Source organism: Chelmon rostratus, chromosome 3, assembly GCF_017976325.1.
Source record: "Chelmon rostratus isolate fCheRos1 chromosome 3, fCheRos1.pri, whole genome shotgun sequence".
In the NCBI taxonomy this organism is placed as follows: Eukaryota; Metazoa; Chordata; class Actinopteri; order Chaetodontiformes; family Chaetodontidae; genus Chelmon; species Chelmon rostratus.
In genome coordinates this window covers 16,319,545-16,336,971 of record NC_055660.1, presented here as the reverse complement: position 1 = coordinate 16,336,971, position 17,427 = coordinate 16,319,545, and the positions used below count along the sequence as shown (strand labels likewise).

The 17,427-nt window shown below is 41.9% G+C and overlaps 1 protein-coding gene across 6 annotated transcripts in view; it reads right to left on the bottom strand.

The window, feature by feature from the left end:
• crebbpa (CREB binding protein a) overlaps nucleotides 1–17,427 on the bottom strand; it is a 41,764-nt gene that overhangs the window by 10,518 nt on the left and 13,819 nt on the right. The window contains exons 3-17 of one of the 6 annotated variants that reach the window (XM_041934505.1): nucleotides 13,998–14,177; nucleotides 12,026–12,293; nucleotides 10,656–10,769; nucleotides 9,039–9,314; nucleotides 8,535–8,634; nucleotides 7,999–8,136; nucleotides 7,709–7,826; nucleotides 7,384–7,555; nucleotides 5,151–5,213; nucleotides 4,382–4,533; nucleotides 3,320–3,532; nucleotides 2,673–2,981; nucleotides 2,199–2,378; nucleotides 1,162–1,333; nucleotides 43–161 (exon numbers count right to left, since the gene is read on the bottom strand). In XM_041934505.1, the coding sequence (XP_041790439.1) occupies nucleotides 43–161; nucleotides 1,162–1,333; nucleotides 2,199–2,378; nucleotides 2,673–2,981; nucleotides 3,320–3,532; nucleotides 4,382–4,533; nucleotides 5,151–5,213; nucleotides 7,384–7,555; nucleotides 7,709–7,826; nucleotides 7,999–8,136; nucleotides 8,535–8,634; nucleotides 9,039–9,314; nucleotides 10,656–10,769; nucleotides 12,026–12,293; nucleotides 13,998–14,177 (2,574 nt within the window). The remainder of the gene's footprint in view (nucleotides 1–42; nucleotides 162–1,161; nucleotides 1,334–2,198; nucleotides 2,379–2,672; nucleotides 2,982–3,319; nucleotides 3,533–4,381; nucleotides 4,534–5,150; nucleotides 5,214–7,383; nucleotides 7,556–7,708; nucleotides 7,827–7,998; nucleotides 8,137–8,534; nucleotides 8,635–9,038; nucleotides 9,315–10,655; nucleotides 10,770–12,025; nucleotides 12,294–13,997; nucleotides 14,178–17,427) is intronic. The other 5 variants (XM_041934506.1, XM_041934507.1, XM_041934508.1 and 2 more) reach the window with 5 other exon arrangements.

Genomic DNA, 17,427 nt, shown 5'->3' with positions numbered 1-17,427 from the left:
GAGGTAAAAACAAGAGGAGGCAAGTGCATGTGTGCTACCTACCGGGATACCCAGAAGCATGGGGTCTACTGGCTGTCTAAACGGCAGCGACTCAGGGTCCTGCCTGTAGAGAGACTCCAGAGTCGGCATCAGAGCCTGCCGCAACTCCTCGGGCTTAAAGACTGAAAATGAACAAAGGAAAGGCAAAGTCAGTATAAAAAAAACAATTACCCACATACAATCAAACACAGTAGAATGTATATACTAAAATTCGATCTCTGCATATAACCCATCTTAAGCACTAGGAGCAATTGGCAGCCATTGTGCTGTGCCCATTACAAACTCCTGAAGAATTGGGGACAACATGCAAACTCCACACAGAAAGGCCATGTACCGGCCAGGATTTGTACCCTTCCCACTGAGCCACCAGACTGCCCGCAAAGTAATCCAAAAGGGAAGCATTAGGGGAAAAACTTTACTTTACAGGAAAAATACAGAGGAGAAAGAGGGCTACTGTATCACTCACTATGCTGGACTTTGTTCAAATATCGTTGCCACAAAATTCAAATGAGCTTCACAAAGACAACAGACTCCCTGAACACTACAGAGTACAATCTGTTCTTAAACACTAGCAACATTAAAACCAGGCCTTGTTGCATTTTTTGATCAGCATTACATCACCTGCTTCTAAAACGAAAATATGCTAACAACTGAAACACAAGAGCACATCAACACAAACACCATGCATGACTATAATTTTATATTCTAATTCTAATCTACTGCACTGTAAATTGCTTCTCCAGAGAACAGGAGTTTTGATTATTTCTCAATTTAACGCATGTTGCTCCTTCCCTACAAATGAAATATAACTGAAAAATTACATTAGGCCTTCAATAGGTATCATGTTTGTCCAATACATTCTACCAGCAGATGTGCAAGCCCATTCATTATTTGTGTAAAATGCTGGCAAGATCAAAGAGTCTTGACATTCTGAGTCAGTGCCAGACTAATAATGTTGTAATAATAAGTTTAAATGAAACTCAGAACAAGTCACAACTCTCACAGTCGGCACAGAGTATATTAACATTACTAGAAATGAAGGAAACCCTCTCTGCTTACTGAGTGTTTCAATCAGTCACAGACTCTACAAAGATTTTATTCGTCCCTCAACATCAGACTCACTTTTCCTCCGTGACTGAGAGGGGGATGAGGAGGTTGTGCTATTGGCTCCACCTTCTTCCTCTTCTTTGGGTTCTGTCTTTGTCTCAGACTTTTTCTCTTCCACCTCCATTGGCTCCGGCTTTTCCTCTGGCTCCTCCTTCTTCACCAGCGTTGAGGCAGAATCTTCCTCAGTCTACAGACAAAAAGGCAAATGACTCATGGCACAGAAATATGTTTTCCTTGTCATTATATGAAGTGCAAGTATTTTGAGTTATTTTGTCCCCTGAAATTCTCAATCTCTTGAAAATCTCAATTATGCCCCTTTTACGTTGGTGCAAAGCTATTTAAAAAGGAGCATCAGTGCCATGAAATTTAGTTAATTAAACAACATTTCCATCGTAGTTGGATTCATTCATTTCTTGACCATGACAAAAGAACTAACTTGGATCAAATGTTGTCAATCTGAATATGTTTTGTGGCTTGGAGTCAGTCTGTAGACTTGCGTTTTTCTTCAAATTAAGGACGCACAGATCCAACTTTTTCTCTGGTGATATCAATTCTAGCACCTCAACTCAAGAGTATCTGCCTGTAAGAACCAAACCTAACCAAACCAAAAATGTTCACAACAGCATGAACACCATGTTACATGATTAAAATCTTATATTCTGACAAACATCCACTGGTAAATTGCTCACTCACTGTGCACGCATTTTGATTTTTTCTCAATTTTAATGCACACTGCTCCTTGTCAGCAAATCAGTTTTAACTGAAACGTTACCCTTCAAGTGAGGACTCGCGATTTGTCGAGTATATTCTACCAGCATAGGCACAGTCCATTCATTATTTGTGTAAAACCTTGACAAGATCGAATAAGTCTTACAAGAGTGTAGGCATTGTTTAGAGTCAGTAATTATTTAAACTTTATTTTTTGTATCTAAATTTCTTAGGCAGGATGAATCACTGGAGAGAAAAGGCACAAATGAGCTCAAACCAGCCTGAATCAACAAATGGACGGATTAACTAGTTTCCATGCATTTGTACACACAGGTTCAACCCACCTCCATCTTGGGCTCAGTTTTGCCGCCAGCTGCCTCAAACTCCTGCTGGTCATGGTGTGCCTCCACTTTGATCTCCTGGATGGGCAGGTCTGCACCGACATGCTGCGAGTGAAGGTCAGCACTGGCGGCTGAGGCCGGTGTGGGCACCCGGTTATCCAGGCTGGCCCCCGATTGAGACAGCTGAAACACAGGAGATAGGGATATAAATTATGATCTACTGGCAATAGTTCAATTGTTTTTTGCATGCAAGGCTAAAGCCACGGCACAGATGAACACCTCCAACACGGATGTCATTGCTTCCTTAAGTTGAAAGATGCATCATTCCCTTTGCGATGAATGCTACAAACAGTGGTGAAGATGCAGTTATCAGACAGAAGGGTGGATGTGGATGGGACGGGTTGGTACATGGCAGGATGGGAATTTGCAGGGCAGGGGGAGTCAGGGTGGAGGGCATGCGGAGGGTCTCAGTCTCACCGGCGTGGTAGGGGGTTGAGGTGGGGGCTGCGTCTGTGCTGCTGCGGGGGGCTCCGCCTGGGGTTGGGGCTGGGTGGGGCGGGGCGGGGTGGCACCCGGGGCTGGGGCAGGGCCAGGGCCAGGGAGAGTGGGGGTTGAGCTGCGGCTGGAGGGCTGGGGGTGCGGCAGGTTAGTGGCCCCCCCAGCCGTGGAGGCAGAGGAGGCAGGAGGCGGAGGCGTGGAGTGCAAGGGGGTTTGGGAGGAGGCTAGCTGAGGGCCCAGCGAGGGGCCAAGTGCATTCATGGGGAGGTTAGCGCTCTGCTGCTGCTGCTGGAGAGAAGGACACACACAAAGGGCAGGCAGACACACGCACACACACAGGCACGCACAAGATAGGCAGACAAACAAACAGTCATAAGGTCAAACAGACAGACAACACAAAACCACACACAAATCAAGGTTTAGAGAGCACCTGGTGATTGGTATGAGAACAATTTAAGAGCAATTAGTATGTAGTATGATTTGTGAGAGTAGTTTGATTTTAGTTCCCCAGCAGCTAACTGGAATTAGCACAACTTTGTAGCAACTCCAAAAGAGCATTTACAGACATCAGTTATCCAACATGGTTTACTGCAGCTCCACACTCCTCATCTTTCTTCATGTCTCACCTGGGTGACGGCAGCCTGTGCAGGCGGCTGGCCCATTCCAGGCCCCACGTTGACATTCATGGCACCTGTTGCAGCAACTGCAGCAGATCCTGGAGGGAACTGGGTCTGAGCCAGAAACTGCCCCTGGCTGGCCGTCTGGCCTACCATGTTTCCACCACCATGTCCGGCCATCATGCCTTGGGCCTGGGGCATCCTCGATGGAGACATGCCCATCTACAAGGCAGGAAAAGAGAACGTTACTAGAACATTACAAGAGCCATGGCAAAGATGAGTCACATTACTGGCATCCCAGCTCTATAATATAACAGCGATGCCATACAATGAATTTATTTCATCTACAGTGAGGTTGTACGAGTGAGATTGTGGATCAAGGGCTGCAGTAGCACTTTCTTTCACAGTCTTCCTGTCAATGTCTGCGATGTCTGTGTCTATAATGCTGAAATAATTGGACAAATAAATTCTTGTTTTTGTTACAACACAAGAACAGTCCAGTGCTTTCTTTTAAGTGCATTTTTGTCACATCAAATTCATGTACTTCCAAAAAGCCGGATCAATCATGAAATTTGCATTTCATAGGCTTTTAATGATTAATGTGTTATTACAGGGGCTGATAATTGATTTCGGAAATATGCATCCCTACTAGAGCCCAACCGATACATCAGCACAGCTTTTTATTGGCTGATTTAAGCAGGAATGAAATTCACAAAAACTGCCATGATGCACACCACTGTGGTCCGGTTCTGTAACTAGACACATAAAAACAAGGCACAATGTTTTGTGCTAAAACGTCAGTGTTTCTATCCCACAGCACTGCTTGGACATATCTGGCTTAACACAACAATGCAGAGCAAGAAACTGCTCTTTACTTCACAAGTTAACTGCCTCTACTACTTTTGTTACCATCTTAATATTCACCAGCCATTCACGTTTTGACAAGTCTGCTACATTTTCAATAGGCTTGCAGTAGCTTTAGCAGACAGGCAGAGTGTGAATTTACCAGCAACTAGGTGTTAGCTCATGTTACTTATGTGTGTGTGTGTGTGTGTGTGTGTGTGCGCGCACTGTGATTTGCATGGCCCCTGCCCTCCTCACCGCTGGGACAGAACTCATGTTCATTTGCTGTGGGTGGTTCATGGGTGAGGCAGCTCGGGCTCCCATTGGTGCCTGGGATATCTGGGCATTGGGCAGAGCCATGTGGTTGAACTGGTTGATTCCTGTAAAGAAGAGTGGACCACAATGTTCAGCAAAGGATACACACAACTCAACAAGAAATGCAGAACCACCGCACACTGCCAAGACACCATTGATAGCTGTAACCTAGCAGCAACCTATACCTAAACTTTCAGTTTTAAAGCTTTATGTGTGCCCATTTTCAGGTAGCTTTAGCTACACAGTTCAAACTCTGTAGTTATGGTGAAATACTTGCACAGCCAAGGTGCAGCACATGGCACCTTATAGCAGTGCAAAAACTTTTGTCTCTTCCCTGTGCTTGTTTGTCTTTCATGTCATCTTAAGTGTTTCAGTGTGAATTCTGCTTTACTGACACACTTCTTTCAGAGGTCCAGATAATTTCCCTCAGCATTTCTCCTTTTATCTTAATTACCTTTTCTGCTCCTCTTTGTACATCTTCCACATTGCTGTTTACAACTTCTTTTTTCTTGTTTCTTTTGTGTCTCTCTTGCTTAGTAATGTGACTTTCTAAAATAATGTTTTCTACATTATGATGAGCAGTTTCATGTTTTGCTCTGCATTTTAACTTCCAGTTGTTTCAACCGACTGTCTCTATGTAAACTGAATCTGACAATACTATATATTACAACATCCAACATACCTTGCGAAACCTGCATGCGATTCATAATCTGATTTGGCATGTTGGACAGAGGAACAGGTCCGTCTATTGAGCAAAATGAAAAATAAAAACAAAAAAAGAACAGACATTACCAACTTTATACAAGAGTACAAAAACTGTATTAAAGCTACTGAAAACATGATTGAGTCTTCCTCGATGGCATATGTAATTTTATGTAGTAATGTATTTTCTGGAAATTAAACAATCCTACATACCATCAATACATACACTACCAGTTAAAAGTTTGGACACACCTTCTCAATCGGTGTTTTTTTTCTGTGTTTTTATTACGTTCTATATTGTACATTTATACAAAAAGGGTTAAACAACCAAGGATATGTTTTATATTTTAGATTCTTGGAAGTAGCCACCTTGTGCTTTGATGACAGCTTTGCACACTCATGCACTCTCAGTCAGCTTCATGAGGAAGTCACCTGAAACGGTTTTCAATTAACAGGTCTGCATTGTCAAGAGTTAATTTGTGGAATTTCTTGCCTTCTTAATGTGTTTGAGACCATCAGTTGTGTTCTGCAGAAGTAGCGTTGGTACACAGTTAACAGCCCTATTTGACTAATGTTATAATCCATATTATGGATAACCACTCAGCTAAGTCAAGAGAAACGACAGTCAATCATTACACTGAGACATGAAGGTCAGTCAATCCAGGAGATTTCTAGAACTTTCAATGTATCCTCAAGTGCAGTTGCAAAAAACATCAAACGCTATGATGAAACTGGCCCTCATGAGGACCCCCCCAGGAAAGAAGTTACCTCTGCTGCAGACAAGTTCAAAGTTACCAGCCTCAGAAACTGCAAATTAACAGCAACTCAGATTAAAACCCACATAAATGTTTCACAGAGTTCAAGTAGCAGGCACATCTCAACATCAACTGTTCAGAGGACAGTGTGTGAATCAGGCCTTCGTGGTTGAATAGCTGCAAAGAAACCACTACTGAGGAAGAACAACAAGAAAAGAGACTTGTTTGGGCCAAGAAACACAAGTAATGGACATTAGACCAGTGGAAATCTGTACTTTGGTCTGATGAGTCCAAGTTTGACATTTTTGGTTCCACCTAACATGTCTTTGTGAGACACAGAAAAGGTGAGCGGATTGTTTCAACATGTCTGGTTCCCAACGTGGAGGAGGTGTGATAGTGGGGGGGGTGCTTTGCTTGACACTGTTGGTGATTTATCCAAAATTCAAGGTACACTTAACCATCATAGCTACCACAGCATTCTGCAGTGACAAGCCATCCCATCTCATTTGTGCTTAGTTGGACTACACTATTTTTCAATGACAATGATCCCAAACACACCTCCAGGCTATGTAAGGGCTATTTGACTAAGAAGGAGATGACGGAGTGAGTCAGATGACCTGGCCTCCACAATCGCCTGACCTAAACCCAACTGAGAAGGTTTGGGATGAGTTGGACCGTAGAGTGAAGGCATTCAGCCAACAAGTGCTTGGCACCACTAGTAGCTCCTTCAAGACTTTTGGAAAACCATTTCAGGTGACTGCCTCATGAAGCTGACTGAGAGAGTGCCAAGAGTGTGCAAAGCTGTCATCAAAGCAAAAGGTGGCTGCTTCGAATTATCTAAAATATAAAACATGTTCTGGTTTAACACTTTTTGTTCACTACATAATTCTATATGTGTCCCCCTTATAGTTTTGATGTCTTCAGTATGAATCTACAATGTAGAAAGTAATAAAAATACGGACAAACCATTGATTGAGAAGATGTGTCCAAACTGACTGGTAGTGTAAAATAAGCACATGGCAATGTTTGTTTTTTGTAAGTAAATTAAGGATACTGACAAAATGACAAACACTGATCACAATTATATGCAACATTTCACACAGTGGCATCTACATCTTAGACATTAGAAGGTACATCTAGCACCATATAAAGGATACAGCAAGATCTCTTTAGGCTGATATATTCTCCATGATACCCCACTGTGTATATATTGGTATCAGTATGACCCAAGCTGAGCTGGGTAACATTTCAACTTGGTTAGTTGGTCAGTTAGTCTTACAGCCAGGGAGGATTCTTCTTAATTGATGTGAATGTGTGAGACTGCATAAAATACTTTACGTACTTTACTTTATGTGCCTCAGGGACTTACATAGTTGTCCATGATTTCCAAAACACTCAAAGAAGCATTTAAATTATTGGAGATTTTCCTTGAAAGTCATGTAAAAATATTTTACTCACTCTGTGGCCTTGGGCCAAAGGCATTGGGCTGGGGAAGGTTGGGCTGCTGGGTCCCCTGGGCGGCCAAAGGTGCTTGGTTCATGATCTGCTTCTGTAGCCTTGAGCGCCTCTTCTCCTCCAGCTCCTTTTGGATTTTATAGATTTTCTCAGCCAGGAAGTGATAGTACTCATCCTGGACAAAGGGAAGTGCAATTAGTAAAGTAGCTGAAAACAATAATCAGATTGCTTATTTTGTGGCTATCCAAAAAGGTTTTGTGTGTAGACTTGAAAAGGTGAGCAATTTTCCAAGTTATGTCCTAGTTGAAGCAATTTTCAGAAAACCTACCCGGCTGTTGGCTGACTCGTACATGTCCCCCTCCACTTTTCTGGCGTAGGCCACCAGGTTCTCCATTCGTCTGTCCTTCAAAGCTGCCGGGTCAGGGGTAGGGAATATGGCTTGTACTCTGTCACAGAAGAACAGAATTTGCAACAATGAAGATCACTAAAAATTTCTACTATTGTACCTAAAAACTTTGCTTTGAAAATCAGGCCTTGACTCACTTGAGGATGACTAACAAGCAAGGAGGCTAACAAGCATTCTCAAAGTATTACATCTCTTTAGAAGGGGGTACGTACAGTTTGTGTACGAGGTGATTTCGCAGGTCCTGAGTGACGTGCTCATGCCACGCTTTCCTGGTGCCTGTGGCAGAGATGGGTGCTGCTGTGGGTAGGTTTCCCATTGAGCCTACAGCTGACCCGTCTGACAGCAGCTGACTGGAGGTAGAAAAGGATGAAGGTTAGAAGTTACAGCTTTTATATCTGTGTTTTTAAGATAAGACTTTATTCATCCCCAGCCATGGAAATTAAAGTGTTCCAGGCAGCAGGTAATAGCAGTAGGAATAACAACTGAATAGAAAAATACAAAATACAAGTTGACTATATATACGCTCATTTTATGCAAGAACTATAAAAAATATAAAGGAGAATTTCACATTTTAACAGAAATTGCACATGGATTGAAATTGCAGAGGTTATACACAGTGTCAATTTCCTGTCATAACAACATCAGATCTAGTAAAGCTGTATATTCTTTGCAGCTAGATTTAAGTGTCCTGCAACTGAAAAAATGATGAGGGTCAACATATGCAATCTAGTTAGTGGCAGGGACTGACTTGTTAGTGTTGAGTGCATTGGAAAGGGAGTCTGTGTGCAGGCTTGTCTGGTCTGAAGTAGTCACCCCCATCGTCGCACCTCCAAGAGCCATCTGGTTACCTGTAAATGCAGAAAGCTGTGAGCAAACAGCACTGCCTCAATTTAGAAATTGAGCGTTGAAAGGCCACCACAACTGAAGAGTCCTTTACACAACAAAGACCAAACTAAAATTTCAGCGCAACTTGATGAAAAGGTATCTCAAAAACACTTTTTTTTCCCCAATATTTTTCAAGATGGCACTTTTCTTCACAATTTCAACTCAGTTATACCTGAGTATTTTCAGATTAAGTTCACACACCGCCTTAGACCCACTTAAGAGCCTTGCATTTAGGTGTGCTGTGCATTTACAAGCCAATCAGTACATTTATACAAGCACAGAAACATTTGACAGGGGACCGATATCAAAAGGTTTCTAAAAGGGCTCATAGAAAAAACAGGAATAACATCAGCCTTTCAGGCTTTACCAAGTGCATTGATGGATCTCATCTGCTGTGGAAGCTGCTGTTGTTGCTGGGCCTGTGCGTTCGGTGCGCTTGCTGTCTGTCCTGGGCCCGGGGCCTGCTGGGTCTGGGCCTGCCCAGTGGCCTGGCTGCTGTAAGGCAGCCCAAGTGCCGCGTAGGCTCTCTGCATGGAGCTGGGGTCTATGGGGGTTGAGGTATTAATAGTGGGAGCACTAGGCTGGCCCACACCAACTGAGGACATGGTGTTCTGAAGGCCTGTATTGGGGGAGCTCAGCTTGGCTGGGGAGAGAGATATGGAGTAATCAGTCCCAAACACTTAAATACAATCATACTGAATATACCATTAGCAGTCTGCAGTGTTGACAATCTTGCTTACTCTACTGCTGCGCCAACTAAAATACATAAACAAAATGCTAATGCTGATATTGTGTGCCAAGCCCAATAAACAAAAACAGTTGTTTTGGTGAAAACACAACAAAAATGTAGAATACAGGTAACACCAAATACACATGCATATGCACTTTGACCTCTGGCAAGATGCAGTCACATGGTACCATGATACAGTGAGAACATTAATGGAAGGGTAAATGCTTCAAACAGCAGTGAACTGAATAAATGCATAAATCCCTTCAGGGGACAGAGCATTAGCATATTTTTGTGGGTTCAGGATCTGGTCAGGCTAAAAAAGCTCTTAGTTTGTGCAAAGACAAAAATCGGAGGAGGCAGAACAAAGAAATACTGCGCTCTGTTTGTGTTGGCAGGAGAGACACAAGCCCCAAAATCATGTTCTTTAACATGCAAGCCAAACAGAGACAGACCAACACTGGAATGCTGCAAGTGATTAAAAATTCTGAGCAGAGTGGTGAAGTAAAGAGAAACAGAGGGGACAAAAATGGGAAAAGTAACAAATGTAAGTAATCCAGGGAGATATAAGAGAGACGTGTAATTTGTAAAGTAATCCAGAGAATGATCAAAAAGATGATGGCGGATAAAAGAAGCAGACTGTGAAGCTGTGACAACAGTTACATGGAGAGAGTGAAAAACAAAACAGAAAGAAAAGCAGTTTTAGAATGAGGCAGAGAGTGTCAAACTTGGCTTTGCACTCGTGGGGAGTAGCAGCAAACAGCCCAACCAATGGCTCAGCAGGAGACATCTAGCACACACGCTCTGTTCCCACCCTCTCTCCCTCCATCACACTTCTATCCCTCCCTGTGTGTCAGATTACAAGCCCAGCAGGACCGCACTTACTCATCGAGTGCTTTTTGTCATTGTGGATACAAACCTCAAAATACGCCACCTTATCTGAATGGCAGAAATTCCACACATTCTACACACAAACATCTCTGGCTGGTTTAGAAAAGAAAAAAGCATGCGTAATTGTTTCCGAGGCCGTCACTGTCGACTATTAAAGCTCGATATATCAACATAATCTCCCGTAATGACCGAGATAAAGATTGAGGCCTTTGTCAGACAATCCAGAACTTGCCCTGTCCACTTGTCCTGCTAATTCAACACAGTCAACAGAAGTCATTCAGCCTTGTGTTTAGGTGTCTGTCCTTGCGTTGAGTGACTTGACAATTGTTAAGCGATAGTGGGCTGGAGTCTGCTGCTTATACTTACGTTGCTGGGTGCGCTTGTCACTGGCGTTCTTCAGCGGCAGGCAGACGGGACAGTCGTGTCGTGTGCAATTTTTCCAGTGGGAGATGATCTGTCTGGACGACGCACAGTGAGCCACTGCAAGGGAAATGAGAGAGCAACAAGGTTCAGAATCTTAATGCTCACAGTTTTTTCAGTTACTACATGGCTTCAAACACCAAGGGCTACGCACAAATAATCACAATTAAATTTTATTATCTTTGTAAAAATGCCAGTACTACTGGCAAAGACTCCAACATAGGACAGCTATCATACTGATGAAGTGAGGAACAAAGGCCTAGAACTGAGGTCCAATGCCAATCCAAGCTCTAGTCATAACTGCAGTCTCCAGAGTACCTCAGGTAAAAATCAACTAAGCTACCAGACATCAGGTAAATCTTTGAGATAATAACTGTGTGTTGGTGAAGAACATGCCTCTCCAGGGCTATTTCAGTGGCACAGAGAAACAGTGATCCTGAGCAAATGGAAATGATTTGGCATGCAGGGAGCAGACATAGACCCCTTCACACTTAACACACCCTGGCCTCAGAGTATGTTTGGCTTGACACTGAACTTAAACGTTCAAGTCTACGGGCAGAGCAAAGACACAAATCAAAATTTAAATGAGAGTAGCTTGAGGAGAATTTTTTCACTACACCAATGCTGTTGCTGACACAGGAGGGAGAGGAGGAACAGCAGACCTATCCCACAAGAGGTGAGTGCTGTGTTATTTTTTAATGGACTGTGCTAAGTTAGGATTAGGCAGAGACCATGTCATAGGAGACATATGTCTGCTCACTTTTTTTTTTTTTTAGCAAAAGCCTGCAGATGACTTTATCTGGGCCTTATTAACTGATGAAAACACAATGGGATCACGATGGGATCATAGCACGAAGCCTTGCCTGAATCCAAGTTAAATAAAAACTACGTTTTTCTAAGGGCATGTGTAGGTGTTCTCCAAACCTGCAGCTGCAAATTTTCAGTAAGTGGTTTGCACAATCTGCTCGGTGTGTGTGTGTATTAAATTTGTCAAATCCAAGAGTGGTGGTTGTGTGATCTACGCTACATCCCAAAACATTGTCAGTCAAATGTCTCAACAACAACTAATCCTTAACAAACAAAGCTGGGGATTTTACAGAAGATCCAGTCTATAGTCATAATCAAATCAATCTGGATTATTTTCTTTTTACTGGATTCTCCGTGAAAAGACCTCAGTTTATGGTGTCCTATGTGACCAAACAGCAGCATAGTCTCCATCAGTTAAAATCGCTTTTGATTTCCACCAATTGTTTAACACCAGGAAATTATCAATTTCATTTCATTTGTCATTGATTGGTTTGAATGCTCCAACTCACCCTGGCAGGACTTCCCAGCCTGGCAGTGGGTCATGTGGTTCAGGACGTTCTTCATGGTGCGGCAGTGAGGCAGGGCGCAGGCCCTCACCTCCCCGTTGGCCTGCTCCCGTCGCTGGCACTTGTGTGCGTGGAGCAGCAGGACCAGCTGCTGCTGGATCAGCTTGCGCTTCTCTGGGTCAGCTGTGGGGCCTGCAGAAGGCACTGCCACGCCTCCGCCACCGGCCAGTGGGAGCATCGCCGCCTGCTGCTGAGGCTGCTGCTGGAGCTGCTGCATGGACAAAGAAAAAGGCAGATATAATGCCAGAGTTGTAATGGGTTAAAACAGTGACTTCAATCTATTTTTGCTGTCAAAGCCCCAGCTTGGGAGAGGTAAATTCTTGTTAGTCACTTAAAGTGAGATGATTCTCTGTATGTAGGTACCACCATTATTCATGGTTTCAAGTAATGCTTAAACAATTAGTCAACATTATGGAAACATAAAACATATGCTATTAATATATCAAACACTTACTGCTGTTACCGCTTCTAATATGAGGATTTTGCTTTTTTTCCTCCATACTCAATTACATTAAATGTCTCCATTTTATATATCTGTACACTGAAAAGTATTTCACTGTTGGTTAGACAAAATATGCAATTTTAAGATAGAAATGTTATCATTTTCATTTTGTTGATTTGTTCATTCATCAGAAAAATTTTATTAAAATAGTTGCGTACAAAACAAGTCTGGTCTTTATTAAGGAGTTTAAAATTAATTAAATGGTATGCAGTAGAGTACATGTTTTCACCAATCCTAAAAAAAATGTCATGATTCGCCAGCCAATTCCCAACGTGCTTAGCATCAGGAGCTGCAAACTCTTTTATCACTTTATCAGAAGTGAGACATTCAATGTGCTAGCTCAAAATCTCCACAGTTTTTCTTTATACCAAGTGGTAAATCACTATCGTATTGAAGAGCGAGGACCACATCAGAGAATCTAAATGAATGATATTTGCAGGTATGCGTACATGCTGCTGTGTCTCTGGTGAATTCTTGTTTGCTCGGTCAACAAGTTCAGGTGCTGGACAAGCTGTTTGTTCGTGTTCATAAGTTAGACAAGGAGACCTTAGCAGGAAAGCTAAAGTGAGCCGTTGTTGGCTGGTGTCTGGCTCAGTGTGAATGTCAGCTCTACTTATGACTGAACACTGACGTCATTGCTTTGAGCTAAATTTGATTAGCTGTATGGAAGTAAGGTCTCCATCTTCTTAGAGGCAGACCTTACAGTATTCCATTAATTTCTTGGAATCTAGGGGGCACCATGATGAAATCAAAATATCAATTTCTTTCTTATGGTTTCTGATATTTTTTTCTCAAAGGACAACAGATGACAAGTGATTTACAGAATATATACAAATTGTGTACCACACCAAAAAGGAAAGAAAAAAAGTTAAACTTCACTTGAAACATTTTTTGATTTCTTGGTCATTGTTCAAGTTTCTACATCTAAAAGAGTAAATTAAGCACCCAATTACAGTCTGTCGACTAGCAATTGTCATGAACCAATTCACACCAATCAAAGTAAGATTTAGAACATGCCACAAGTTCTGGCATCACTGAACAAAAATTATTGGAAAATATGGTTCATACTGACAAACTGATTACAGATGGACATTGGCATGTCTACTGAAGTTAAAGGGACACAGATTTGCAGATCATCAAGATACACTTGCATGTTTAGTGACCATTATAATATGCATGATTATTTTTTTTCACCCAGCATTCTGGTACCTATGCAGTAATGGAGCAATGACTTCAAATAATAAACCAGTAACTTTGAATTATGAAACTCAAATATTACACGATACTGTAGACAGCTCCATGAGTGGTATTGCTGTATTGAGGGGAATTTGTGTGCCCAAACTAACAACAAACTAATAGCATTTGTGTTAGTATCTGTATGGTTATGCCTGAATGTGTGTAACAGGGACTAACCATGTTTGGCACACTAGTGACAGCAGCCCCTTTGAGCTCACTGGGGAAGGGTGGCAGGCTGTTGGCAAGGGCAGTCTTGTTCTGGAGCTGCTGCTGAGGGTTTAGCTGCTGGCTGGGCCCTGTGGCACCCTGACCGTAGGGTTGGGCCCCAAACGGACCCCCGTTGCTGCCCAGGCCCATCTGGAAAGACAGATAGATGACAGAAAAGTTAATATAACAACTTAGCAGCACTAGTTTCAAAGAATGACAGTACAGCCTACTTTAAAGCCCTGAGTCCTATAGGGCCTGATTAAGAAGTTGGTCAGAGAGTTCATCAGTTTAAAATATTAATCTGATGTGTTTCTTGTTGTCCTACCAACTGTTCTGTCATTTACTGATTTATATTTAATTACTACCGAACTAGCAGCTAACATCTGTCTCAAAATGATGTGGCCAAACTGTGTGCTAAAATCTCATCTATGTGTTTGGACTAGGTATGTTAGTTTTAGTTAATTTTGCTTTCAATAGCCTGACACCCATACCTAGCTAATTTTGCAATGAGGGCAGCCAGCAGCTGCCCAAAGGGGTTGCAATGTAACCCCTGTTTAATGCATTATCAATGTACATCCACATAGGCCTTTTGGTTAAAGGGTACGATGTTTACCTTTTTGTTAAACCAGAAACAGCCATTATATCCCTCTCATCAAAACCACCAGACTCCATTTACAGAAACAGTGATTTTATCAACGTAAAACACACTTCATTCAAACTTGACAGAAATAAAATACAACTACACAAAACAGTATTGGTTCGTCTTTACACTGCTTCAACGATCCCTAACAACTCTGGTGCGAGCATCAGAGAAGCAGCGGGGAAAACAGCATTTTCATCTGACAATATGACTGGAGGGACTTAAATTTGTAGGACTTCAACATATTGCCAGATAACAGAAAGCCTGCTCTGAGTACAAATTGATAAAGTTCAGTTGTTTGTGGGAGCTGTGCAGCAGCTAGTCAGAGCTATCTTGTCTGTCCTGAATAGACTGACTTTTGACTCATCCTTCCACTCCTCGAAGTGTTTTCCTTAAGTCACAGTAGCTCTCCATAGCATAGTATGGAGTACTTAGTCTTAAGGTACAAAACTAGGCCCCTGAATCTCTCACCTTCTACCATACTGATTAGCAGCATATGGATCTCAATCAAAGTAAAGTTAAAAAGCCATCATAAAATATTGGCTTTAGAAAAAGTTACCAAACATGTTCACTTCCTAGAACAGATGACCTACTCTATATGACCCCAACAAGAACTTGGAGAAAAAACAATAGGAAAAACTGTGTATTTATTTAGCCAGAGAGACTGACCTTTTATAATTATTACATGTATAACAGTGCACTTCCTTTTTTTTTTTTTTACACTAGGATAATTTGCCTTGATTTAATCATCATCCAATGGCCTCTGTCTCTGTTGGCTTTTTGTTTATGTTTTTGATAACTCAAAATATGTGGAAAAAATGGTTAAAAAAATAGGATTGATACTGACTTCAAACTTAGAACCTGTAAGTTTTGACATGTCTGTGCTGGTTAACCTTATGTGGCTAGTAGCATCTACTGTAGACCCACATGCTGGAGCAATGTTGGAGTACTCAATGTTGAGGGACAGTCAAGAGAAACTGTGTCAATGTTAAGCCTCATTTGATGCCAATTAAATAACCAGAGCAGTAGGCTGGATGTGGGAAATTGCTTTTTGTGTTGTCTCACTTGGCCAGTTTTGTATATTTTATTCTTCAATTCAATAGTAGTAACACTATTTACTGTTATTTGTAATCAGAAGGCAGCTTACATGGTTTTGTTGTTTTTCCCACAGCTACTTGGGCAATGCACACTTTTTACATATTTCTTACATATTTTTTTCTACATATTTTATTTTTCTTTTATATAGTCAATTCCATTTTGCTTGTATAATATGTACATATATATAGTCTACTTTTTATTTTGTATTTTGTTTTCTTTGAATGTTCTCTACCTCTGCTGCTATTTTTTTCTTCCCACTGCTTTCAATGCTGCTGTAATGCCCAAATTTCCCCGAGTGGGGATAAACAAGGTTTTATCTTATCTTAGTTTAACTGGTTTTGCTGTTACAGGAAAGCTTCCTCTGGTGCATGTCATGTTGGCATGAGTGTATGTTGCTGCTGTATGTAAATTTACTTGATAGATATGCCCTGCGGTACACCAACTATTGTTATTACATCATATACTTTTGGTTTTCTGCCAAAGTATTTTGTGCCGGTTTGTGTGTCAGTAGCAGCACTAAAAATAGCAGCCTTACTACCTAAACAACATTTAACAGTAGTGTGGTGATAGTGTTGCTGTTTTCTCAAACAAATTGCTCTTCACTCGTCTAGCTTTTATTGGTCAAGTAGCACGGTAGCATCCACTCACATTACATTTCCCCAAGCATTTCTGAAGCTCTAACCCAACAGAGCTTTCTTCTGCAGTCTGAAATAAAACTGCTAAGCATCAGGAAGTGACACCACCACCTTACATGAACCTGAAGCACTTCCTTATGACGTGACTTCATGTACCAATCTTGGGCTGATGCCTACAATGCCTTTGTTTCAGGGAAATACATGCAAGCCTAAGTTTATTAGATAGTTACAGATGGTGAGGACGGAGAGGAATTGATCCCAAGGGTGTCAGGATTTTTATTTGTCTAATTTATTTGTCTACAGTGGTTTGAGTCATAAATTTTGAGAGACCATTTGTCCTGCAAATCTGCCCAAGTCTAAATTGAGCCTACCCACATCAGCACAGCAATACCACTCACTGAGCAATGGGTAGAGTCATGTTTTGAGTGGAGTATCCCTTGTATTTTTCTAATACTGTGATACAATACCATCAGTGTACATTCGTAAACCGGTCAAAAATATTCTCTGTAGCTAATGGATTAACAGTTTGGACATCCCCTACATTGACATCCCTAGTTTGGACACATTGATGCGTCTAGCACCTTACCAAAGATTTATGCAGGTAGAGCCGTGGTCGCCAAACATGAAACTGATGTGGCACCATTCTCTAAACTGTTTCTGTAAGCAGTCAGCTGTTCCTCAACAGCAAACAGGTACAGTTCACTATATTTTAGAAGTCTGGATGTTGTGATCGCTTATGAGATACTAGCTGGTTTATCATTCAACTACATTTGTCAAAACAGCACCAATGTGCCAACAATGGCTCCACATTAATTTCAGTGCCAATTTGTCACTACATGACCCCTTGCCAAGGCAGGCCCCATCATAGCTGTAGCAGGATGACTGTGCTCGGTTCGGTCTAAACTAGTCCATGTTCTCACATCAGCTCAGCATGAACCCAGCAATTGGCAGGATGGATTTCTCCAGCCTTCGACCACAGAAACATTTCCCAACTTTTCTCCTCCTCTTCCCCCTCTTCTCAAACTAG